General features: G+C 36.5%; 1 protein-coding gene across 1 annotated transcript; it reads right to left on the bottom strand.

Annotated features, from left to right (window-relative positions):
• Positions 1-2,526: 2,526 nt before the first annotated feature.
• On the bottom strand, positions 2,527-6,373 carry LOC140162047 (uncharacterized). The gene is made up of 4 exons (XM_072185338.1): positions 6,072-6,373; positions 4,795-5,619; positions 3,865-4,614; positions 2,527-3,727 (listed from the first exon to the last, which is right to left on the bottom strand). Exons 1-4 carry the CDS (start codon positions 6,371-6,373, stop codon positions 2,527-2,529), a joined length of 3,078 nt encoding a protein of 1,025 aa, XP_072041439.1.
• Between the last annotated feature and the right edge of the window lie 7,702 nt (positions 6,374-14,075).

The raw sequence follows: 14,075 nt of genomic DNA, 5'->3' as shown, positions 1-14,075 counted from the left end.
TGTACACCGACAAAATGCATTGTTCCCATTTTAATTTTGTTCCTGTTTAAAGGAGTGTTTCGTGATCCTAGCATCCTCTTTTTATGACATTTTTCAGTACATATCCACGAAAAAAGCCTATTCCCAAAATTTCAGTTGATTCCGAATTTGCGTTTGCGAGTTATGCATGATTATGTGTATTACACTGCTCCATAGACAATGCGTTGTAATTTCGTTATGGTGCACCAGAACGAAATTCAAATTTCACGATATCTTTGCAAAACGAATTAATCTGCAAGAAATATTTTGTACATAAACATTATGTAGCCAGAGGTTTCCAGTGATATAAAAATCTCAACTTTTTTTGACAAAAGTGGGGGGGATGAGGCTGTGGATCACGAAATGCCCCTTTAATGTGCCGAACTTGGGGGCCAAATCAGGGAATGCGAATGTGGCTCCTCGTCAGTGATCCAGATTGCCGCATTCTGGTTTTAACCACAGATCCTCAATTTTTTGAGGATCGGTAATTTTAAGACTCGTTTCGGTGAGAGCAGTAAAACCTGCTCTCCTGGACCAGACGAGCCTATTTTGAGCTCTATGATAATAAAAAGATGGCAAATTTATAATTGCAAAATAATTCAATACAAATAACAAATTGGACAGCATTGTAGATGAAAATACGTCACATTTTATTATGTAATACATTAATGTCGATTATATTTCGCATATAAGATTTTTGCTGTAGTGTTCATTACACTATCATTGCACATGTAGATATTGATTATTACTAGTATACAGTATATTGCACATTAATTATTGTAAATTATTTTTCTCTTTTCAGTGTTTTTGATCACAATGGTCAAATATAAATTCAAATATATTGTAACAAACACTTTCAGTTTTAAACAATACCATTAAATATACTCACGATGGAGTTACACTTTGTATATTACATAACATTCGAACATGTTTGACATTCGTTTTATTGTACTTCATTTATCATTATATCTTAAGTTTTCTTGTCGAGTTCTTCATAATATCATTGAGTTTATTTGATTCTGTAAAAAGTAAATTGTCAATAGGAACTTGTTGGTCTCTTTGTTTTAATCTTGTATATAGAAAAAGATGCAAATTCAATCGAAATATTGGTTACAATATTAAGTTTATCATTGATATTCCATCCAAAAATAATTGTATGCAGTGATATATCAACATTAAAAGCGTTTTCATGAATTGATACATATAATTGGAGAATTTCAACCAAAATGATTGTTTTTGTACCACGAGAACGTGTTCATTGTCTTCTATAGAATTGAAAATAATACAATTTGGAGTGTCACTAAATGATCATTTCAATTATTCCTTTACCGTTACTAGAGTTGACTGAAATCAATGTGGATCCTTCAATATCAAGACTGTGAAGTTCCTAATACTTTATGGCAACAAATGTTGGATGATGGTAACTGTAGTAGGAAGTCAATACTGAAGCATTGTAGTTCTGCGGTGTTGGTTTGATATATATATGATCCAAAAGAGTTCCTTTGGTAGTAGTTGGGTCTTCAATCAATTGATTGTATTGTCTGAATGCAGGCAGGACTTGCTCTTTTATCAAGTTTCGATTAAAGTCTCCCACAAGGACTTTAAAATCTGTTTCTAGATTTTCAATCTGGGCTGTTATCTCATTCATTTCATCATTGAATACTCTTGAGCTTGTTGCAACAGGTTTGTATATAGCTGCAATCAGCAAGTTGGTTCTTCCTGATGTTCTTATCGCTAATACATCGGAGTGCTCAGTTATCAATGGTAATATATTGTATTTCACACTGTTTTGAACATAGATGGCAACCCCTCTTCCACTACCAGAATTGATTGATTCCAATGAATAACCATCAATTGCAATTGTTTCAGGGTTATTGCTACTTGTCAACCAGGTTTCAGATAAGCAAATGACGTGAGCTTTTCTGAACTCGCTATTGTTTTTCATATCTTCGAAATGGCGATTTAGGCTCTGTATGTTATGATGTGCAATAATGAAATAGTTGTTGTGGTCTATTTCTAATAAAGGGTTAGCTACGGAAAGATCACATTGCGACATCTTGGCAATATTGGTTGCAACAGTTTCATCACAATAGATTCTCCTGGCATCAAAATTCATCAGATACATTCCATCAAGATGAGTGACTCGACTAAGTGCTACGTATGCCATTGCCTGCTGCAAGTATTTCATTGATATTACTGCTTTGTCCGTAGTTTGTCCTTGGATCTTGTGAATGGTTACAGCCCAGGAAAGTTTTAACGGTATCTGTTCTCTGGTTGTGGTAAACGTCTTTCCTTTCAACTGAAACGATTCCTTGCGTGGCTTTATGGGAGTACATTCTTGATAGTGTGGTGGGATGAATTCTGTTGTTCTTGCCTTGACACCAATACGAGAACTATCAAATTTGACATATACGACAGTTGGCATATTTGTCGAGTTGCAGAATTCGATACCTTTAAATACGCCAGAAACTCCATTGCACAGACCGTCAGTCACATCAACGTTCGATATCAGCATAACTCGGCACCCACTGCTAATTTCAGTTCATCTGCCAAAGTTGTGTTGCGATCTTTGCGTGTTGTCTTATGTGGTTGCTCATTTCTTCTTATGATTCGCCCACCTGTTTGATCAATGTCAATGGCTTGTATCGTATGTATATGTGTACTCAAGGTAGCTAGCATTTTCTCATTATGGTCATCGACATCATCGTTGCGATAAAATAGATGCATTGCGTCATCGGGAGCGGATAGTCCGTTATCGTGGTTACCGGAAACTGTACGTGACTGAAGTAACTTCATATCAGTATCGCTTATTGGTTCATTTCGTTTCCTTGTGCGAAGTCTGTTCAGCATTTGAGCAAAGACGACATCATCTTTTTGACGCATAATTTCTGTCAGTTCAACAACATTGAATAGGTTCCAGAGGTCCATTAATATATCATCACGTGGAAGACACAATGGTGTTCTTGGAGAAATAGGCGGTAATTGATAAAAATCTCCAACTGCAAGAATTGACACATTGCCAAAGTAAGTGGTGTCTGAACAACCTTTGATCTGTTGCAATCGACCATTTATATAGTCAAACTGTGGTACACTCACCATAGATATTTCATCAATGATGACAAGTTGTAGGTGTCGATACTTCATTCGCAACGTGTTTACAGATTCTTCTGCAAGAGGCGTGTAATGATGTGATCCTCTGGGAGGTATCTTTAAGCCAGTGCAGATTGTTTGGCCATATATATTAAAGGCGGCAGTTCCCATGTGGGCAAGTAGTAAAACAGTCACTTCCTCAGCATTTTCTGTCATTGGAAGAAAGGTTTTTCTAGCATAATATGTTATGCACTTGATCAGATGTGATTTCCCAGTTCCAGCTCCTCCAGTAAGAAAAATGTGGAATGGTGATATGGTATGGTCACTGGCCTTGTCATTGCACCACTTGGTAACATAGTTAAATAGTTGACGTTGTTTGTCGTTCAACTGTCGCATCATAGATTCTGCTTGTTCTTCTGTAATTTCAGGACGGCATGTTTCTATTGCACACCTCGGTAAATCTTGACGTTGTTGTTGCGGCTGCTGTAATTCAGGAATTTCGATTTCAGCAAGCTCGTCATCTGAATCCTCGTACAAATTACGCTCCAATCTATCATCCTGCTGTTGTTGTTCTCCTTGTGGATTTAAAGCATTCCATGCATCTTGAAGGTCGGTATTTCTTGGAGTGCATCCCATGCATTATCTAGGGCACCGTTATCTGGTTCGAATTCTTTCATGTTGTGTTGCACTATTTCTTGAACTGAAACGATTTCCCCATTAATGGTTACGCGACCTTGTAAGTGATAACTTTCATACGTTTCATATGATTCAGGTTTGATTTGCTTTCTTCTGTGTGGCAGATATAGGCGTAGCATGTTCATATGGTAACGCTCTTTATCCCTATGAATTGATACTCGAGGATAACGAATGACAGCTGGTTTTGCGGTGGTTCGTTGTTTCATTTTCGCTGAGCATCCCGACAATGCGATAGCCTTTTTCTTTGGTCGACATCTCTTAATTCCTTCTTTCGGTACACTTCCATCTTCATAATCACTTTGGTCACCTTCTGTCTGATCATCAGTTTCGTTTTCTGTCTGTGTACTTTCTTTGCTAGATACTTGATAATGACTAGAGAAGAACTTTGCCATGCACATGTTTTCATATTTTGCTAGCTTAGGTCGACCGATGTATTTCTCAATTTGAGATGTTTGCCAAACTTCTTCAGAATTCCCAGCATTCTCTTGAAGTTGTTGGAGTGGCAACGATATCCTGTGTCCATCAACATCAGTTTGAACAAACACAACATTACGTGAGCTTTGTTTCAAAGGCATACTGCAAACCATGTAAATAGCACCCATTACACTGATTTCTCTGTGTTGCAAGTATACGTTACCAACTTTTCTAAGTTCGGTAAGAACATCGACATTCCCTTCTCTAGCTTCTCTTTGTGCGTTTCTGAGCAAGTCACCCATTTCTCTTTCACACTTCGTCAGGTACGAGAGCATGTATATTGTAGCCGCAAATGGATCTAATATGTACTGTATGTCCATGTTTCCATTCCAACATCTTATCAAGTGAGGATTGTAGTTGTTTACCCATTGATCTTTGAGACGTCGTTTCAGATAGACGGTGTTTCTTTTGGCAAGTGTGCTTAAGCATGTTTCAAATTGACTGTGTGTTATTTGTATTTTCTGGAGGATTTCATCAAAATCTGTGTCATCGGTGGCTGATTCAATTTCTTTCCACATTTTCTTAATAGTCTCCTTTGCATTCTCTTCCCTTTCTTTTCTATCTGTACGCTCCACTTCCGCTTCCAGTTCATTAAGATCTAGATCGTCTATGGATTCTGGACGTCTGCAAATGAAGGTTTCGTTCGATGGTGGCCTAGGATAGTTAAATCGGCATACCTGTCCAGTTTTTCTGCATGACCTTGTATGGGATTTAGTATGCATCTGTACTTTTGATACTATTTCATGCAATTCGACGTCTTCCTCTGGAGGAAGTTCACATGACACATATTTGTCAATGAATTCAGCGATTTCCTCGTCTGGATCTGTATCGAATTCTGGCGCATCTTTCACCCATGCTATCATGTGAATATGTGGCCAACCTCTCTGTTGGAACTCGGTTCTGTAATAATAGTCTTCGACTTTTCCAATAGGATTGGCTGGAGAAAGAATGACGTCATTGATTAACGTATGGACTCTTTGCTGAAACATTCTGGCTGCTGCTGCTGGATTTGACATGATGATCTTACAATGATCTTCCCAGGTCATGTTCTTATGCTGTTCTGCAGTCATTGGCTGTTTTCCTTGTGATATTAGGATACCATTGTCTATGTCAATCCAACGTCTATCAGCAGCACTAAAGGTGATAAAAAACGTAGGAATTCCTAGTTGCCGTATCATTGCGAAAACATCTCTCTTTGATTTTTCCCAGTAAGCGGGCGTTCCTCGTATCTTTGCTAGGAATCTGTACCCTTCATCTCTTCGAATCAGACCCTTCACTTCTTCATGGTTTCTTAACATTGAAGCTGTTATCTTTCTTCCATCTGCAGTCTTGGTGCTACCTCTACGAAGTGCAATTTGAATATTGTCACAAATCTGTTGTACCTCTGTTGCATACAACGCAAAAAGATATATTCTGGGTTTCTGGCAAACCTGTTGTCTGCTGAAAATATGCGTGCATTGAAATAGCGAGATGGCGATAATTTATCTTCTCTGTCGTCATTGAAAGTATTTGAACCATCCGGGAATTCGGCGGGAAAAGATTGCGCTTCCATTTCCAAAACCTTTTGTGGCCTATTGCCTTCACCTGGAGCTATACAGAGGATTGATTCGTCATGCTTGTCTGCAAGATATTGAGAAAAATCAACCGGGTGCAAAAAGGAATACAGAGGAGCAGATGTGTTCGTAATGTCATGATCATCATCGTCATCATTACTACAATCATCGTCATCATCATTATTAGTAGCATCATCATCATCATTATCATGGTTGTCCAAGTCTTGTCCTTCATCGTACATTTCTATGTTGTCACTGCTATCCTCATCTTGGTCGTGCATGTCTTGCTCTTCATCAATATTGATGTATTCGTACAATTCTGTGCTGTCACTAGCTATAGACTCAGTCGCGAGTTCACTCTCATTTGGAGAATGGGGTTCTGCGATGTCATTTTCTTGATCGTGTTCGCCGGAAATTAGTTGGTCGTCTAACAAAGAATCAAACTGATCAAAGTTGATATCGATATCTTCAAATACCGGATTGTTGGCTTTCAACCATTTAAGTGCTTGTCTAACATTTTCTGGATTAACGTCCTGACACATATGATGCCCTTTTAAATGAGGCGACGTTTTAACTTGATCCGGATAAGACTTTGTTCCGTTGGTAGTCTTGGTAAACACGCAGCTGTGTTATTAATATTAGCTTTTACGCACACGACTTGTCCATTGATACCTTTTTGAGCACCTTTAATCAATGGGATCATTTTCATAAATAGGATAGCTGGCGAAATAAGATGTCTTTCTAGCATGTTTAATCCGGCTAATTGGTGAGGTTGTTGTACTAATGCTAATTTGTTCACAGTTGACAACTTCGGCACACGGTCTTTTAATAAATTATCATGGCATGCCATGCAAATCCACACTTGATCATGAACTTCATCATTTTTCTTTGCGGGTAATGCATTTATATCGGTGTTGCAAGGTAAACTTTGCTCCAGGATAGACCGATTATATGCGCTAGTGTACAGTGCCCTGACTTGTCTCTTGAAAAAGATACGTTGACATATCTGACACACGTAAGTAAGCTGATCGTTTCTACACGATTCTTGAAAATGCAAAATTACTGTACTGATATCCGATTTTTTCCTGTACATATTTGACTGTGTTTGCTGACGCTTTTTCTCTGCATTTTCTGGAATTTCATATGATTTCTTTGATTGCTGACGTTTTTTCTCTGCATTTTCTGGAATTTCATATGATTTCTTTGATTGCTGACGTGCCTGATCACGTTTTTCCCTGCATTGTCTGGAATTTCATATGATTTCTTTGATTGCTGACGTGCCTGATTACGTTTGTTGTCTGCCTTTTCTGGAATTTCATATGATTTCTTTGATTGCTGACGTTTTTTCTCTGCATTTTCGGGGATTTCATATGATTTCTTTGATTGCTGACGTGCCTGATTACGTTTGTTGTCTGCCTTTTCTGGAATTTCATATGATTTCTTTGATTGCTGACGTTTTTTCTCTGCATTTTCGGGAATTTCATATTTTTGACGTTCCCGCAATTTTTTGCGCCCTGCGTATTCGGTTATTTCATATTGTTCCTTTGCCCTTGTTCGCTTCTTTTCGAGTCTTTCATTTTTTTTTTTTTTAGTCAAACTTTGATACCACTTTTGGTATTTTGACAGGCCTGTCGACTTCGTCTGTGGTATATCTTGACTTTTGGTCCACGTGGAACAGCCTGCCTCGTCGTGAATGTTAGTTTCTGATAACATTTCGCTGGTCATTTGAATATGTACAGACTGAATACCGAATATTTCAGTTGTGACTTTCAATTTTGAACACAAGACTTTCAGGTAAGAATGTAAATTGTCAAAGTCTTCAAAAACCAAAAGTACCGAATGACCGTTATTTGCTGTGGGGAACCCAAATTTATCCCGTGAATGTGAATCAAAGAACATATAGCGTCCGGTTGCTGAATCCCTGTAAATTGCCATCATGTACGATTGAAATATCAGTATATTTAAATTTGACACTGCAAATGCTGCTTGCAATTGAACATTGAGTGGTTCTAGCTCATTACCATCCTCTCGTTCGAGTATGCAATAGCTTAAGGGTTCATAATTGATTGCAAATGTTGAGTTGTCTTGTAATTTACATTCTGTAGGTAATTGCGTATTTTCAAAATAACCACTTTCGTGGAGTTCACCTGATAGACGTAATTTCTGGGATAAAGTTCTATACAAATAATCGCCATCTTTCAATATTTGATCTAAATTCACAGAATTTAATTCTTGGGAAATAAAAGGAATACGGCAAAGATACACTAATGTATTGCAAGAACATTGCACACCTCTAGAAACGTCACTAAATAGAAAATCACCTTGATGGAAAGTACCAGCCACTTGATTTACGTAGGCAATGCGAATCGAATCAGGATTTGGTTGACTATCATCATCGCTTATTATAATTTCTTTCTCGCATCCTTCCTTGTTTTCGGATTGTATTTCTGATATTGTCTTACTTTTCTGTTTACTCTGCCTTGCTTTTGCAACACGTGATTTCTTTGATGGACGTGGCATTATTACTGTGTCTAAATGATTTAATAGAATTAATATTATGCTGAATTAATGCGTAAACAATGTGAATTGTAATTGATATTTACTTCTTAAATAGGTTAACAAGAATTTTGTATTATTATTTTATTACAGAAACAATGAATGCAATTGAATTGTGAAATTTGTGTCTCTGTCTTGTCTGTCTTGTTTATCTGTCTTATCTCTGTCTTGTCTCTTTGTCTTGTCTCTGTCTTATCTCTGTCTTGTCTTTGTCTTGTCTCTTTGTCTTGTCTCTTTGTCTTGTTTCTTTGTCTTGTTTCTTTGTCTTGTCTCTTTGTCTTGTCTCTGTCTTGTCTCTGTCTTATCTCTTTGTCTTATCTCTTTGTCTTGTCTCTTTGTCTTGTCTCTTTGTCTTGTCTCTTTGTCTTGTCTCTTTGTCTTGTCTCTTTGTCTTTTGTTTCTTTGTCTTTTGTTTCTTGTCTTTTGTTTCTTTGTCTTTTGTTTCTTTGTCTTTTGTTTCTTTGTCTTTTGTTTCTTTGTCTTTTGTTTCTTTGTCTTTTGTTTCTTTGTCTTTGGTTCTTTGTCTTATCTCCTTGTCTTATCTCTTTGTCTTATCTTTGTCTGGTGGGTTCAGCAGAACTGAACCCCTTTTGTGGTTTGGGTTCAGCAGAACTGAACCCCTTTTGTGGGTTCAGCAGAACTGAACCCCTTTTGTGGTTTGGGTTCAGCAGAACTAAACCCCTTTTGTGTGGATGGGTTCCCTGAACCAGTTTGTTAAGGTGGCCGCAGCAACGGAATGGCGTACTATGGTAGTTAGTTGTTAAGCACCTTTACACGCTGTTAATGTTATTGTGTTTTGCCTCTGGGGACTGAGTTTCTGTTGTACAGTCTACCACTTTGAAAATGCTGTCGAAAAGTTTGATTACCTGTCAATGATAACAAAAAATATGTACGTCTATAAATTCAGTTGATTTACAATACAATACAATGACCCAGTACGTTCTTGGAAAAGGCCAAATATGCAAAACATCAAGGAGTAGCACAAGATAAATGTTTCCAATTTCATACAAAAATGTTTTTGATTATTATAATATTAACTTGATTCCAATTAAGCACTTTTCATATAAGGGTGCATATGAAAACGCTGCTGTATTCAGATGATCGGAATCAGATCACTTCCTCATGGTGCACATCAAGTCTGTACTTGGATTGTGAATATCCCAACAACACTGGGATGGGTTGCGTAAACACAATATATAAACTCATCCCAAAAAGAAAGTATCCAGTTTAATTTTGGTCCATAAGTCAAAGAAGGGGTGTTAAATCAAGACCTACCAAATTAGTATGTTATAGATAAATTTATGCCGCACAGTTTGATACCTCATTTGTCAAAATCGATGGAGAGATTAATGACACAATGACTATTTGAATGCAATTACCTCAATTATAAAAGTTGCAGTAATTGCTATTGATTTGGTCCTGCTTCTCAATATTCATTTTGTTTTACTGCGAGCATGTGCCGCAGATGTCTGGCAGTCATTGATGGACAGCAGGAGGACATACCAGATATTGACAGTGAAGTGTGAAGGGTAAAACATTGAGGAATGAGTAAAAGAATATCTGTATTCAATCAAACACATGAAGTGAAGTCGAACAGTCTTAGTCCGTCTCTGATATGGTGTACCTTTATGAAGAATCTTGAGAGGCAGGAAAGCGACATCAATAGGAATTACTGCAACTTTAAAATCCTGGGTAGGTGCATTCAAAAGGTCATTGTGTCATCAATTCTGCATCGATTTGGACAAATGAGGTATCAAAATGTACGCAATAAGTTTATCTGTAACATACTTTTGGTAGGTCTGGATTTAAGACCCCATCTTTGACTTATAGACCAAAATCAAACTGGATACTTTCTTTTTGGGATGAGTTTACATATAATGCTCATAACACCAGACTGGCTCCCACTCTCTCTAATACCTACCAAGCCTTTTAATGCTAATTAACTAATTTGCATATAACACAAAACAGAAGCGTCCAATGAAAAAATAAAGCGCCTAAATGTTGTTGCTAATGAAATTTGCCACATTTTGGTACCAATGACGACACACTTCGGACAATATTTGAGCATTTTTATGCTAATTAGCTAATTTGCATATAACTCAAAACAGAAGCGTCCAATGAAAAAATAAATCGCCTACGGGTTGTTGCTCATGAAATTTGCCACATTTTGGTACCCATGACGATACAATTTGGACAATATTTGAGCATTTTTATGCTAATTAGCTAATTTGCATATAACTCAAAACAGAAGCGTCCAATGAAAAAATAAATCGCCTATGGTTTGTTGCTCATGAAATTTGCCACATTTTGGTACCAATGACGATACACTTCGGACAATATTTGAGCATTTTTATGCTAATTAGCTAATTTGCATATAACTCAAAACAGAAGCGTCCAATGAAAAAATAAATCGACTATGGGTTGTTGCTCATGAAATTTGCCACATTTTGGTACCAATGACGATACACTTCGGACAATATTTGAGCATTTTATGCTAATTAGCTAATTTGCATATAACTCAAAACAGAAGCGTCCAATGAAAAAATAAATCGACTATGGGTTGTTGCTCATGAAATTTGCCACATTTTGGTACCAATGACGATACACTTCGGACCATATTTGAGCATTTTATGCTAATTAGCTAATTTGCATATATCTCAAAACAGAAGCGTCCAATGAAAAATAAATCACCTACGGGTTGTTGCTCATGAAATTTGCCACATTTTGGTACCAATCACGATACACTTTGGACAATATTTGAGCATTTTTATGCTAATTAGCTAATTTGCATATAACTCAAAACAGAAGCGTCCAATGAAAAAATAAATCGCCTATGGGTTGTTGCTCATGAAATTTGCCACATTTTGGTACCAATGACGATACACTTCGGACAATATTTGAGCATTTTTATGCTAATTAGCTAATTTGCATATAACTCAAAACAGAAGCGTCCAATGAAAAAATAAATCGCCTACGGTTTGTTGCTCATGAAATTTGCCACATTTTGGTACCAATGACGATACACTTCGGACAATATTTGAGCATTTTTATGCTAATTAGCTAATTTGCATATAACTCAAAACAGAAGCGTCCAATGAAAAAATAAATCACCTATGGGTTGTTGCTCATGAAATTTGCCACATTTTGGTACCAATGACGATACACTTCGGACAATATTTGAGCATTTTATGCTAATTAGCTAATTTGCATATATCTCAAAACAGAAGCGTCCAATGAAAAATAAATCGACTATTGGCTGTTGCTCATGAAATTTGCCACATTTTGGTACCAATGACGATACACTTCGGACAATATTTGAGCATTTTATGCTAATTAGCTAATTTGCATATAACTCAAAACAGAAGCGTCCAATGAAAAAATAAATCGCCTATGGGTTGTTGCTCATGAAATTTGCCACATTTTGGTACCAATGACGATACACTTCGGACAATATTTGAGCATTTTTATGCTAATTAGCTAATTTGCATATAACTCAAAACAGAAGCGTCCAATGAAAAAATAAATCACCTATGGGTTGTTGCTCATGACATTTGCCACATTTTGGTACCAATGACGATACACTTCGGACAATATTTGAGCATTTTTATGCTAATTAGCTAATTTGCATATAACTCAAAACAGAAGCGTCCAATGAAAAATAAATCGCCTATGGGTTGTTGCTCATGAAATTTGCCACATTTTGGTACCAATGACGATACACTTCGGACAATATTTGAGCATTTTTTATGCTAATTAGCTAATTTGCATATAACTCAAAACAGAAGCGTCCAATGAAAAATAAATCGACTGTGGGTTGTTGCTCATGAAATTTGCCACATTTTGGTACCAATGACGATACACTTCGGACAATATTTGAGCATTTTTATGCTAATTAGCTAATTTGCATATATCTCAAAACAGAAGCGTCCAATGAAAAAATAAATCACCTATGGGTTGTTGCTCATGAAATTTGCCACATTTTGGTACCAATCACGATACACTTTGGACAATATTTGAGCATTTTTATGCTAATTAGCTAATTTGCATATAACTCAAAACAGAAGCGTCCAATGAAAAAAATAAATCGCCTATGGGTTGTTGCTCATGAAATTTGCCACATTTTGGTACCAATGACGATACACTTCGGACAATATTTGAGCATTTTTATGCTAATTAGCTAATTTGCATATAACTCAAAACAGAAGCGTCCAATGAAAAAATAAATCGACTATGGTTTGTTGCTCATGAAATTTGCCACATTTTGGTACCAATGACGACACACTTCGGACAATATGTGAGCATTTTTATGCTAATTAGCTAATTTGCATATAACTCAAAACAGAAGCGTCCAATGAAAAAATAAATCGACTATGGGTTGTTGCTCATGAAATTTGCCACATTTTGGTACCAATGACGATACACTTCGGACAATATTTGAGCATTTTTATGCTAATTAGCTAATTTGCATATATCTCAAAACAGAAGCGTCCAATGAAAAAATAAATCACCTATGGGTTGTTGCTCATGAAATTTGCCACATTTTGGTACCAATCACGATACACTTTGGACAATATTTGAGCATTTTTATGCTAATTAGCTAATTTGCATATAACTCAAAACAGAAGCGTCCAATGAAAAAATAAATCGCCTATGGGTTGTTGCTCATGAAATTTGCCACATTTTGGTACCAATGACGATACACTTCGGACAATATTTGAGCATTTTTATGCTAATTAGCTAATTTGCATATAACTCAAAACAGAAGCGTCCAATGAAAAAATAAATCGACTATGGTTTGTTGCTCATGAAATTTGCCACATTTTGGTACCAATGACGACACACTTCGGACAATATGTGAGCATTTTTATGCTAATTAGCTAATTTGCATATAACTCAAAACAGAAGCGTCCAATGAAAAAATAAATCGCCTGTAGTTTGTTGCTCATGAAATTTGCCACATTTTGGTACCAATGACGATACACTTCGGACAATATTTGAGCATTTTTATGCTAATTAGCTAATTTGCATATAACTCAAAACAGAAGCGTCCAATGAAAAATAAATCACCTATGGGTTGTTGCTCATGAAATTTGCCACATTTTGGTACCAATGACGATACACTTCGGACAATATTTGAGCATTTTTATGCTAATTAGCTAATTTGCATATATCTCAAAACAGAAGCGTCCAATGAAAAATAAATCGACTATTGGCTGTTGCTCATGAAATTTGCCACATTTTGGTACCAATGACGATACACTTCGGACAATATTTGAGCATTTTTATGCTAATTAGCTAATTTGCATAGAACTCAAAACAGAAGCGTCCAATGAAAAAATAAATCACCTATGGGTTGTTGCTCATGAAATTTGCCACATTTTGGTACCAATCACGATACACTTTGGACAATATTTGAGCATTTTTATGCTAATTAGCTAATTTGCATAAAACTCAAAACAGAAGCGTCAATGAAAAAATAAATCGCCTATAGGTTGTTGCTCATGAAATTTGCCACATTTTGGTACCAATGACGATACACTTCGGACAATATTTGAGCATTTTTATGCTAATTAGCTAATTTGCATATAACTCAAAACAGAAGCGTCCAATGAAAAAATAAATCGACTATAGGTTGTTGCTCATGAAATTTGCAACATTTTGGTACCAATGACGATACACTTCGGACAA

The sequence above is a fragment of the Amphiura filiformis genome, chromosome 10 (genome assembly GCF_039555335.1).
Source record: "Amphiura filiformis chromosome 10, Afil_fr2py, whole genome shotgun sequence".
NCBI classification, from domain to species: domain Eukaryota; kingdom Metazoa; phylum Echinodermata; class Ophiuroidea; order Amphilepidida; family Amphiuridae; genus Amphiura; species Amphiura filiformis.
The sequence above is the reverse complement of the archived record's forward strand: the minus strand, read 5'-3'. Positions and strand labels throughout refer to the sequence as shown.

Excerpts from the sequence above, each read along its gene's own strand:
- LOC140162047 (XM_072185338.1), bottom strand. The coding sequence starts at position 6,373 with ATGTGTCAGGACGTTAATCCAGAAAATGTTAGACAAGCACTTAAATGG. Across the intron at positions 5,620-6,071 it reads AGCAGTGACAACATAGAAAT|AGGTAGCACCAAGACTGCAG; the intron begins GTACGATGAAGG and ends TGCACTTCGTAG. Across the intron at positions 4,615-4,794 it reads AAGGAGACTATTAAGAAAAT|ATGTTGGAATGGAAACATGG; the intron begins GTGGAAAGAAAT and ends TCACTTGATAAG.